Source organism: Nerophis ophidion, linkage group LG10 (assembly GCF_033978795.1).
Source record: "Nerophis ophidion isolate RoL-2023_Sa linkage group LG10, RoL_Noph_v1.0, whole genome shotgun sequence".
Classification (NCBI taxonomy): Eukaryota; Metazoa; Chordata; class Actinopteri; order Syngnathiformes; family Syngnathidae; genus Nerophis; species Nerophis ophidion.
The window spans coordinates 31,115,950-31,129,064 of NC_084620.1; the positions used below are offsets into that span (position 1 = coordinate 31,115,950).

General features: G+C 38.5%; 1 protein-coding gene across 5 annotated transcripts in view; it reads left to right on the forward strand.

The window, feature by feature from the left end:
- LOC133560692 (H(+)/Cl(-) exchange transporter 5-like) overlaps positions 1 to 13,115 on the forward strand; it is a 33,035-nt gene that overhangs the window by 2,618 nt on the left and 17,302 nt on the right. For all 5 annotated transcript variants that reach the window (XM_061913496.1, XM_061913495.1, XM_061913493.1 and 2 more), the window contains exons 3-4: positions 11,607 to 11,779; positions 11,994 to 12,093. In XM_061913496.1, coding sequence (XP_061769480.1) covers positions 11,607 to 11,779; positions 11,994 to 12,093 — 273 coding nt within the window. The remainder of the gene's footprint in view (positions 1 to 11,606; positions 11,780 to 11,993; positions 12,094 to 13,115) is intronic.

Here is a 13,115-nt window from a genome sequence, read left to right on the forward strand (position 1 = left end):
ACTGTATTTAATTATTCAGCAAAAACACAAGTCCAAAGATCCTCTCTTTATGACAAGTGTTCTCCTGTAGAACCTACTGCAAAAACATTTGTCAAAGTTTATCATCTTTATTACGGGTGCGCTCGGCTGTTTTTAATAATCTGCAAAAAAAAAAGCTTGTTGAAGATACTTTTTATGACAGGAGCAATTTGCTGTTTTTAGGAATGAACTACAAAGATCTTCTTTATGGCAGGAGCGTTGATCTTTTTAAGGCCTTACTGGAAAAAAACACTAGAATCTTTATGACGGAGGTGCTTTGTTTTTTTTTAAGGTCTGCTGGAATAAGACCCTTGTCAAAAATCATTTGATAGAAGCTGTTTGCTTTTTTTGAGGACCTACTACAAAAAACACAAGTCAAACATAATCTTTATATGAACTTTTTGCTGATTTTAAGAATCTGCTGCAATGATATCAGCGTTATTATCACAGCAAATGCTAAAGAGGCCAGTGTACCTGATGTAGTGTCGTGTTGAATGCTGCTGCAATGACAGGAAATGAGCAAGTACTTTCATTCTGTGGCAACTTTTTAAACACTTTTTACAAGGTTGGTCTGTACGTGACCAAGAAGTACACGTTCACTGATAAGAAGTTTGTGTGTGTGTTTGTGTGACATGCCCTTACTAAGTCATGCATCTGAATAATTAGTTACTCCGAGTACTTGCCTTCAATCATTCTTTACTGCCTTATGGTAGCTCATCTTAATTTTCCTTATGTAATGTTTGTTACGTTCTAGCTAAGATAATTGCTATAGCACCCCCTTTCGCATTTGCATGTTTTTTTCCCAATAACTATTTATATTTGTAACCTCTGTGTGGGGAAAAAAAATAAAGTTGTTAAAAATATATTGATCCACATGTAGACCTTCGGTGCTCTTCAGCTGCTATCCTGTTTTCTTTTTTCCCGTTTTCCTTTCCCTAAGTTGTAAATCTTGTTGCCAAACAGGTCTGACACTGAGCCTGTACAACCTGTTGCGCGTTCCTTAGCATGTGCTGTCCGCAGAGAATACAGAAGTGGCATTGTTTAGCCTGAGGATGTTTTTTTTTTGGACATATGGCAGAGAACAATGAATCCAATCCAATCCCCTTTTAGCACTATTAAAAACAAAACTGTTTCCAGAGTGCTGCACATGAAAAAGAAACCTTAAAAGTTATCAAATTATAAGCATTTAAATGAAACAAGTAAACAATAAAAAAAACAAATAATAGTAATACAATAGAATACTAAAATACATCAATAAAATAGAATAAAACAATAAAAACAAATCAATATAAAATAATAAAAGACACAAAGGACCACAAGACTCATGCTATTTGAAAAGCCAGAGAAAAAAAAGCGGCTTTTAAGACGTGACTTAAAACATTCAATAGTGGGGGCAGAACATTCATGTGTAGAATTAAGATAATGGTCTTCATATTGCTGCATGACAATGTTTTAACCTGCTCTATTAATGAATAAAATGTAATATTGTGCCCGCTAATCATTCTCTAATTGTGGACTTGACCAGAACATATATCAAATATTTTACACAATATTTTGGGAGCTCTGTTCCGGTGATTAAAGTACGTATTTTTCCAGCCAAATTTTCGGTGCATTATCAGTCAATAGTGTGCATGTTATTAGCTATATATAGCCATTCATGCTGAAATTCCGTGCTGGTGTTAGTGTGTATGTTATGGTGGTCATTTTTCCATGGTCTGTGAACACATCGTGTCGGCGAAGAATGAACAAGTGTCCCTTGAAGTGAAGCACGGAGGCAGCCGTATGTGCATGGAGGACATATTTGTTGGAATTGGGCCCGTTGTTATCAGAAAGTTGGCAATAAAAGCTAAAAAGAGCGTCAGACTTTTTGTTCTGAATGCTATGATATGCTACAATACATAATATTACTTTATTTTGTAATGTGTGGCAGCTAGTATGAAAAAGAAACCCTAAATATAGTTAAACTGGATGTATAGCCTAGCGCTTTTATTTTGAAGCCAAATGAGTGTTATTGGTTTGAGAATGTGTATTGACATGTTTTGATGTTGGATCGACTGTTTGCTATAAAAAAAAAGTCTCCTCTCCACATTCTGTTGACCCTGCTTCTTTTCAGTGCAGCTTTTATGTCATCTTACTTACTAAAGCAGACACACTAACAATCTAAGTATTATGGTATCACTGCACCTTAACCGTAGTCCGAACACAGAAGTGAAGCACCACCCACCTCTTAACCATACGTGCAGAAGGTGTTTACTGCAGGGATGTCTCCTCTTCTCACGGCGAAAAATAGTCATTTTTTGTCAGGAGAACAATTTGCCTTTGCAAGTACAAATATGCATGAAAAAACTCTTACATACATCACACATGGGACAGTTTAGTAAGTATGACTAATTTTAAATATATTCTAAAACTTACAAACGTTTCTTGGAATACTTAATAAAGAATCAATATGAGTAGAACCGCAATGGATGACGAGAAGATGGAACTTCCGGTTTGAAGCACAAAACTGAAATAAATACTTTGGACGTTCACACTGCAGCACCCTCAGTGAGCGAACTTGTTCAAAAGATGTCATCATATCACAAACAATTACACACTTTTTCAGTCTCTGCTTGTGATCAATGAATATTATTTGCATTAGTTAGTGGAAAAAAAAATCTAAAAATCAATTAGCTGCATGTTTTTTTAATCTGCAGGTTTCAAAGCCTCGAAAAAAAGTAGCGGCTTATAGTCCGAAATTTACGGTAATCCGAAGATTTTTCATTGAGTCGCTTTGTACGATTGTTTTCTGGTTGAATTTCAATGTGGTACACTAAAAAATTGGCAGTAGTGTGTGAAGGTGAGTGTGAATGTTGTCTATCTGTGTTGGCCCTGTGATGAGATGGCAACTAGTCCAGGGTGTACCCTGCCTACTGCCCAAATGCAGCTGAGGTAGGCTCTAGCCCCCCCCCCCCCCCGAAAAGGGACAAGCAGTAGAAAATAGATGGATGGGTGGATCCCTAAACAAGTACCTGTGTCGAGCCGGACCGATAATCAACATTTTTGTTTTACTTCGCGTTAAGATGCAAAAAGTTGCCGGACATCCATTGGTTAATTTCTTTAAGACTGACCAGATGACCAACACACCAGATGACTACAATCTGGTGTGTTGGTCAGCTTTAGGGGCATGTAAAGTTGGGTGTCATCAGCATAACAGTGAAAACTAACACTGTGTTTGGCATAGGTATACTGCAGAGTGCCTGGTCAAGAACCAAACTCTGTGTAACTCCGCGAGTTCCTTTTACATACTCCCGAGTTAACATTGTTATGGAATACACAGTGCAGCCTTTCAGTGAAATAAGAGTTAAAAAAACAAACAAGCTAAGTTTGACGTACTGGTATGTGATTTTATGTGTTCTAATAGAATGTTATGATCCACAGTATCGAAATCAGCGCTGAGATCAAGTAGCAGCAAAACAGCATCCATAGTTAACAGATCATTAGTCACTTTCGCAAGGGTCGTTTCAGTGGTGTGATCTGCCCTCAACCCGACTGAAAGGGTTCACAAAAAATTGTTTACATGCTAAGTATTTATTGAGCTGCTGTGAAACAATGTTTTCAAGAATTTTAGAGATAAACATGAGGTTTGATATCGGCCTGTAGTTTTAGCAGGTCAGAATCGAGGTTAGATCTCTTAAGCAGAGGATGAATGACCGCTATTTTGAATGCTAAGGGAGTAGTACCAGAGGAGAGTGGTAAGTTAATATTTCGCACTGATGGCCCTAATATTACAAACAGCTCCTTGATGAGTTTCCCAGGACGTGGTTCAAGTAGACATGTTTGTTTTGTCCGATTAATACATTGCAAGAGTTCCTGTAATGTTACTTCTTCAAAATGAGAAAGATTATTTTGGAGGGCATTTGCCGGAACGCATACATTCGTTTCTGTGTTTATAGGACCCATTTGGAGATATGAAGCGGTGTCTTTAATCTCCTTTCTAATCAGCTCAATTTTCTTAGAAAATAAATGCATAAAGTCATCAGACGAGTGGGTGGAGCTACTGGGAGAACACCCGATGCTACTGTGTTAAACAAATATTTACGATTTATTTTATTGAGGTAGATGTGATTACAGTAATAGTTTATTTTAGCTAAGGCAAAAGCATGTATCACTCCATGCCAAAACGATATACCTCTAGTTTCGTCACACGCCATTTGCGTTTCCAGCTTTTTACATGATAAATCAATTCTGGTTTCTTCCATGAACCAGGGGGTATGCCTCTTATGGGGCTTTTTTTTGTTTTAACAGTGCTATATTATCAATAGCCTTGCACAAAGTGAATGTTTGTGCACCAATTCTTCCCATCCAACCGGATGGAGCTTGAGAGGTGCTGCAAAGAGGAACGGGCGGAACTGCCCATAGATAGGTGTTGCAAGCTTGTGACGTTGTATTAAAAAAGACTTGAGACGGTTTGCTGCCAAAATTGCTTCAACAAAGTATTGAGCAAAGGCTGTAAATACTTATGTACATGTGATTTCTTAGTTGTTGTTTTTTAATACATTTGCAAAACACCTAAAAACTTTCAAATTAGGATTATTGTTTGTAGCATTTTGAGGACAAAAATGAATTTATTCCGTTTAGGAGTAAGGCTGTTATATAACAAAATGTGGAAAAAGTGAAGCACTGTGAATAGTTTCCAAATGCACTGTATGAAAACTCTTTCCGGATGCAGTGTATGAAAACTCCATTGTTATAGATGCCATTTGTCACATTCGACTACGTAACATTAAGGAGCAGGACATGGGGACACAAATGTTATCAACACTCCCATAGCTATGTGAGCTACAATGCTAACATTACTGTCATAGTTGAACAATGACATTATGTGAGGCGTGCCCGCTGGGAAAAAAAACCCCCACCTTGTTTTTTAATTAGAATGGAAGCAAAGCTTTGCCGTTTTACAAAGTGGTGTGTGTTCATCTGGCAAGGGGCGAGTTGGAGATGGCAGCATGTCCACTAGGAATGAATTTTTACTTCATAATGTCATGAAAAGCCATTTGAGTGTCTCTTCTGTCAAAAGTGGAACAAACAATTGAGGAAGATAATAGATTTTGTTCATCTTTGGTATTAGATTTTCATACATATTCTAGAAGACAACTTGAGTGGAGTCATTTTAATTTAATTTACATGAAACTAACCTTCAGAAGCTGTTGACTCCCTCCAAAGGTTAATTACCCACTAACAACGCCTACAAGCCAATCAATATTGGTGTCGGCCAATCAAGACACACCAAACAGGCGCAACTGTGCCGATCACTGCTGCCAGCGTTCACGTTCTCTGGATAGAGCAGAAGCGTTCCGTCCAGTTGTGGTTCTGTTAGCTATGTTTGAGACCTAGACATGGAGTGGAAGTGCTGGAGCAAGCAACTGCTGGAGGAGGAACTGGGAGAATGTGGTGAGTAGAAAGATGGGCGGAAAAAGGCTGATAGTAGGTGAACTGTGCACTCTCCAATGAGGTGCAAAGGTCATTAAGTCTCGTGACAATCATGAAGGGCTGCCGGTTTTTCTCTATATGATGTTTGGGTACAAACATGCTGTGTTTTTAGCAGATCTGACCTGTCCAGGTGAATGACTTCATAGACTTTCAATTTCAATTAATTTAGGGTTGCCTCTTGAAATGCAGCAAGGAGGTCTCTATACAAATACAGAAAACATACAATAAAACACAAAAAACACACTGCTCTGCCCCTTCCACATCACTCTTGCTCCCACACATTTACATAAACAATTGCAATAGATTACAAAAAGATACATTACAACATCAAAAGCAACATCAATTTCCCTTGTGGATCATTAAAGTTTGTCTAAGTCTAAGTGGGAAAATACATTTGATTCAAAGATAAAAACATAATAAGTAATGGACTTTAAAGAACCAGGAAGATTATTCCAATCAGATGAGACTTTGAACCTGAGTGATGGCCTGTTTCTTTATAAATTTTAGGGGCTGTAAAAATGGTTCAGTCATATGTCCAAGAGAATACAGAGCTGTATACTGGACAAAAAGTTGTTTTAAGTACAATAGAATATGTTACTGCTAAATACGTTTGGAAAGAAACAAAACCCAGTGAAAGTGACACCTTGATTTAGGGTTAGGTGAATGTACATGACACAATAGCGCGTTCTGAATGGACATCACAGGACACATCTGCACAAAGAGTTATACAAAATGTTGAGAGGTTTGAGGATAGTCAGTTGTGTTTTGGTAAACATCAGCATAATCCAGTATGGGAAGTAATAATTGTGAAATGATTATGTTTCTAATTATAAATGAAAAACAATGGTTTGCACTGTAGAGAGAGACCAAACACCCATACATTTTCTTACAAAGTAAATCAATAGGTAGTTTTAGGGTATGCTCAGGGTCGATCCAAAGACCAAGGTATTTAAATACATAAGCTACTTCGAGTGGAGTTCCATCACAAAAATTAGTATGCAACTCTGGTAAATGAGATAAATTATATTTTGTGCAAAACACCCCAGTACATGATTTTTTCATATTGGAACAAGCTCGTTGTGATTTGCAATATGTCAGAATTGGAATGGTAAGTAACAAGAGTCCTCGGCATAGCCTACAGTCACACTGAAATGTCAGATGTCCAAATCAGATTTTTTTTTTGTCAAATCTGAATTTTTTAGTGGCCGTTCACATTACAAAAAAAAAAAGTGACTTCTAATGTGAATGCAGTTCACATTATGTCGCATGCACTGTAGTGCTTACAGATGTAAACATGGCTTCAGCTCTAGTTGGTCTCAGTACTGGCACATTTGTGTCAATTTCAAGGATTATGTGTAATCAAAGTCAACATATTCTGACCGGATTTGTTGTGTGTAGAAGATTAAGAAGGAAGAGGACTAGCTCTGGTAGTTTTAGGGGATATTTTGCTTCGATGTCTGTTTAAAGAATGTGTCTGTGGGCGAGCAGTCGTACACGGTAGTACTGGAACTTTTACTTGAGTTCCTAAAACATTATTTATTTTGTAACCATCTATTTTGGCAAATAATTATGACAATTATTACTTTTTGATAATGTTCTGGTCAGATGAATGCGACCTGAACGCGGCAGTGTTCACATTAAGGATGCATCGCAAAGATATTTGATTTATTTTCATATAACGGAGATCGTGTTATTGTTGATATGAAGCTGATTAATAGAGCTTTTGCCGCCTTTAGTAAGAATATTAATCAAGTGTCTCCGCTCATCACACGGTTTTCACTGTACACATTTGGGGTAAGGATGAGTAACCAGGGTGAGTGTCATGTCTCTATGAGGTTCCTAGCCAGAGATAGATGGGGGGTTGTATTCTCAGGCCGGTGGAATCAACGTCTTGCCTGAAAATGCACCCCCACCATAACTCCATCTCTGGTACTTTGGGTACTTTTGGTAACGTTAATTGTGAATGTTCAATTTGAAACTTCCTAAAACCAAATCAATGGTAGATCCATACACCCATGAACTTCTTAAAGTTAGAGAAAAGGTCATTTTTAAAATACGAGTATTGGATCACGTCGAATGAAGCAGCAAACATTCGTTCTCTTTGATGTCTCTAAAAAAGTACATATAGAGCAGGGGTGTCCAAAGTGCGGCCCGGGGGCCATTTGCGGCCCACAGGTAATTTTTTAACGGCCCCACGGCACATTTTAAAAATACGATTTAAAAATTTTTTAAACGTAAAAAGTGATATAGAGGAGCAAACGGGTGAAATGTAACAAGAAAATGATGCATTGTTTATTCTAATAACATAAAGATGCCATGCAGGCTGTTTCTTTCTTTAAAAAATAATAATGAATTAAAATCAATGTCATTATGAATTATTGACTTATTCAAGGCTCCAATTACGTCACGTTGAATTTTCCACTTTGAGATATTTTTGGAGGAAAATGTTGCATATTTTGTGTTTGCCATATAAAAAACTGAGCTGTTTTTTTAAAGAAGGGCCTAAAATGAACTAACAAAAAACATAAACAACAATAAAACTTATAATTGACGGATAGATCTGAAGTTGATCTCGAGATTATTGTGTTAAAAGTAAACAGTAAAATAAAGGTATAATTTATTTTTTAACACTTTAATGAGTAGGACCTTTTTGGATCCCCAATAATTTTAGTGTGATTTGTTTATAAGTGTCATTGCTCAAAAAATAATAAAATTAAATTAAAATCAATGGTGTTATTAATAATTGACTTTTTGAAGGCTCCAATTATTATAAAATCTCAAATATTCCACTTAAAAAAAATATTGGGTGATAATATTGTATATTTTGTGTTTTTTTTCATCAAAAAACAGGGTTTTCTTTGACAAAAAGAGCATACAACTTAAATCTTTAAAATCATTACATTGACAGATAGACCTAATGTTGATCTAGAGCAGTGGTTCTCAAATGGGGGTACGCGTACCCCTTGGGGTACTTGAAGGTATGCCAAGGGGTACATGAGATTTTTTTTAAATATTCTAAAAATAGCAACAATTCAAAAATCTTTTATAAATATATTTATTGAATAATACTTCAACAAAATATGAATGTAAGTTAATAAACTGTGAAAAGAAATGCAACAATGCAATATACAGTGTTGACAGCTAGGATTTTTGTGGACCTGTTCCATAAATATTGATGTTAAAGATTTATTTTTTTGTGAAGAAATTTTTAGAATTAAGTTGATGAATCCAGATGGATCTCTATTACAATCCCCAAAGAGTGCACTTTAAGTTGATTATTACTTCTATGTGTAGACATCTTTATTTATAATTGAATCACTTGTTTAATTTTCAACAAGTTTTTAGTTATTTTATATCTCTTTTTCGAATTGTTAAAAAAAGACCACTACAAATCAGCAATATGTTGCACTGTTATACAATTGAATAAATCAGAAACTGATGACATAGTGCTGCTGTATTTTACTTCTTTATCTCTTTTTTTTCAACCAACAATGCTTTGCTCTGATTAGGGGGTACTTGAATTAAAAAAATGTTCACAGGAGGTACATCACTGAAAAAAGGTTGAGAACCACTGATCTAGAGATTTAAAACTTGAATAATAAAAAAACAAAATAATACTGAATAATGACAATTTTTTTATATTTCTTGACCAAAACCCTTTGGGGTCCCCGGGATCAAGCCTGGGTGGAGGCCTAAATGTATATTGGTTATACATATATTGTATAGGTTTTTAAAATAAAATAAAAATGTCAAATTGGCCCCCGCTTGCTTTGATTTTTCAGTCTGCGGCCCTAAGTGGAAAACGTTTGGACACCCCTGATACAGAGGCTTACTTTGGTGCAGGGGTAGGGAACCTATGGCTCGTGAGCCAGATGTGGCTCTTGATGACTGCATCCGGCTCTCGGATAAATCTGAGCTGACATTGCTTAACACGATAAGTATTGAATAATTCCACTTGTATTCACAGTGTTAAAAATAACGTTCAAAATATAAAACATTCTCATGCATTTTTATGTTCAAGAAATTGCATTAATGGTAAGAAGTAATTTTTGTATTATTGGTTAGTGTGGGTCTTGCCCTCCAGGGGGTTCTTAAGACCAACAAGCACCAACATGAGAGCCTGTTTCAGGGTCACAATATTGTTTTATTATTCAATAAGTCTCTCAGTTGCTTTCCAGCAATTGTCTTTTTCTCTTTCGTTCTCGCTCGCGCTGTGGCTCCAGCCCCAACCCCGTCTCTCCTCCTGGCTGCTGCTTATAACATTGCAACAGATGATTAGATAAGGCCCAGGTGAGCCTTCTACGCACCTGTCGCTGATTTCGAGGCCGGTCCTGGCAACACCCTGCTTCGCTGCAGGCCCACAGGCCACGCCCCCTCCACAGTTAGCTTCAGAATAACAATGTTATTAAAAAGAATAAGTGACCTATTATACTCTACAAATGTTGGTCTTACTTAAAAATGCACGCGTTTAGTTGTGTTTAGTGTTAATAAAAATATTACATGGCTCTTACGGAAATACATTTTAAAATATTTGGCCTCTTGGCTCTCTCAGCCAAAAAGGTTCCCGACCCCTGCTTTGGTGTATATATTCTTTACAGTAAACTGTCAAGGTAGACAATACTACATTTTCGGGCCAGCAAATATTCCAATATTAAATGGTTATTGTTTTCGCCTTATCTGAATATCCTGAATGACGGCGAAATCATTAAAGGCTCACAATTTTTAATCCTTCCACAAGTAAGGAAAATTTGTATTATTACATGTACTTTTTTTATGCCGAAAGAGGACATTTCCGAGCCGAGTTAAGATACTTTTCGAGACGAGTGACCCAAGCGCGCTCCCGCCAGGGGGTGCATTCTACAGCGGGGGTGCATAATTCGGCACAACAAACAAAGACGTAGCACGTAATAAATAAATGAAAAAGTTCAAAGAAGTATTTCAGAGGGAGCAAAGGAAAAGAAGATTGCAGAATAAAAGTCATTAAAAGTGCTTTGGCGATGCTTGAGAAAAATAGTCCACTAAATAAATGACAATAGGGAGGAATTAGGATCTCCCGCCACCTAATCGCGGCGGTCGTGAAGAAGAAGAACAATTTGGTTTGCCTCCCACCGGCCATCACTCTCATAGTAGTGACACAACTAAGAATATTGGAAGTCAGCAGCATGGCGTTTCATTACCAGCATCGAACCGACTCCATTTGTGCAGGAATACCTGGACCCGGGCATCCTTGTGCGTAAGATCACGGAAAATGTTCAACTTGTTTTGGAAGTATAAGAACTTGACCAAAATGAGTCAAACGATTTGTTGGATCACGATTGGCCCTTTCAATGGGAAACGTGTCCTTGCCAAGGAGTAGCGGGACGAAGTCACTGATCAAGGCAATCATGTCCTTTCCTTGAAACGAAGGTTCGAAAACGGCCTCCGGTCCTCTTTTTCTTCCAGGTATGCAGTTTTCTTTTTCCAAAGGAGGCCACCTTCGTGATGAGGTCAGCAATGTTGTCTTCATTAGAATCAAGTCACGTGTTCACTCCAAGTTGCCAAAGCCCCTTAATGTTGTTCAGACCAGCTTGAAGGGTCTCGTATGCTTTTTTTCCATCCGAACGAGACATCAGTTCAGCTTTGAAGCTCGCCGTTGCGTCACAAAGCCATATGCAACTTCGGTTCGTTGCATGGTGAGCGTCGAACAATTTTAAGTCGTCAGATGGTAAAAATAGCGAGCTTCAACTTCAAAAAGTTCAAAAAAGAAAATCACTGGAGCTTTGGGGTAGGCCATATTTAATCAATTTAAAGACGCAGACTGAGGTGAGGTTACTAGCGTTCACGCGCCTGTGGCCATCTTGTCTGACCTTTTCTTTATTGCCTATGTCGTCTGTCTTTTAACGAGAACGGCTCGCCTAAGACAAAGTTTGCTAACTTTAAAACCCGGTTGCAAAATTCAATTACATTGTGGAAATAGTTTGAGCAGACACATCATTTTTTATTATACGCTTAATTATTGCTAATGCTTGTTCAATGAAGAAAAAGAGGACACCACAGCAAACAAGAGTGGAACAAGGTGTGTTGTTATGGCTACTAAAAACCACCTCTTGCCACCACCTTCCCTCTTACACCCCCAGGAGGCGACGAGGAGTACAGTGGCAACAGCAGAGGGGACGCTATGAACGGCGGTGGCCCCAGCAAGCTCGTGGACCCACTGGAGGACCCGCTGCCCGGCGTGGGCACCTACGAGGACTTCAACACCATCGACTGGGTCCGGGAGAAGAGAAAAGACCGCGATCGACACCGCAGGGTAGCTTTGTTAATGATGCTGTCCAGTGCACACTGCAGGGGGCGGGTTCTGTATTCTTTAACCAAATCTGCACCAAGGTGTTGGGGCTGTTCGGTCTTCTTCCTTTGCCCGACCCCCCTTCTATCGAGTCAACTGTTTATGCATAATTCTACTTAGTTGCAAAGAAATAACTTTCTGGTAGATGAGCAGCTACAGTTGTTGTTCTACTTTGCAGATCACCAACAACAGCAAGCAGTCCACTGGGGCTCTCCTGGTCAGCATCAGCGACGCCTTCTCTGGATGGCTGCTCATGCTGCTGGTGGGACTCATGTCAGGTAAAGTGCAACAACACACACATTCACACGCACACAGCATGCGCAAATCCCAAATGGATATGATTCTGTCAAGAGAAATAGAGCTCCAGAGCTAAATTCCTCCCTGTCTTTGCCCTCTTGTGCATATTGGGCTTTATTCTCCTGTTTTTTTTTTTTTTTTAACGACCTAAATGGTGAACGCCACCTTTTTTGGAATTCTGACTTTTGGTCACAATCATTATAAATTACATGATGATGTATGTTTATATTTTTAATGGCTTCTAACTTTTAAATAAACGCAAATAAAAATCCGCTCACAGCGGCACCAGTGGGACATCCTTTATTCCGCCCATAAAACCCAATAAAAAACATCCAAAAACTACCAACAATGATCTATTTACATTTGGTGACATGAGTATTAACGGAGTATTAGTGATATTATTATAAGCGCTAACGCAGACAAACTATTTATAGCGTTGCCGTCATCACTACCGTGTGTGTCGTTGTTTACATCGAGTGGTAAGCTGCTTCCTTAGCTCATGAAAGTTGATTCTATATCAGGGTTGTCAAAGGTACAGCACGCAGGCCGTATCTGGGCTGCAAGATCCATTCATCCATTTTCTACCGCTTATCCCTTTCGGGGTCGCGGGGAGTGCTGGAGCCTATCTCAGCTGCATTCAGGCGGAAGGCGGTGTACACCCTGGACAAGTCACCATCTCATCACAGGGCCAACACAGATAGACAGACAACATTCACACTCACATTCAGGCACTACGGCCTATTTAGTATTGCCAATCAACCTATCTCCAGGTGTGCTAAGTATAAAAAATAGCTTCATTTTTTCAATGAAATGAACTGCTCTTCTAAATGTGTTTACTGGATGTCGCAATAGCAATTAAAGTGTAACCATTGCCACACATGACATTGTTTAAAGATATGTCAGCTGACTTTGAGTGCCTTTTTGGATTGGCTCCAATCAGCGCAGGTGCTAGCAATCAGCTGCTTCTGTTGTGGCAGGCACCAGATCGAAGCAGTATCGACGC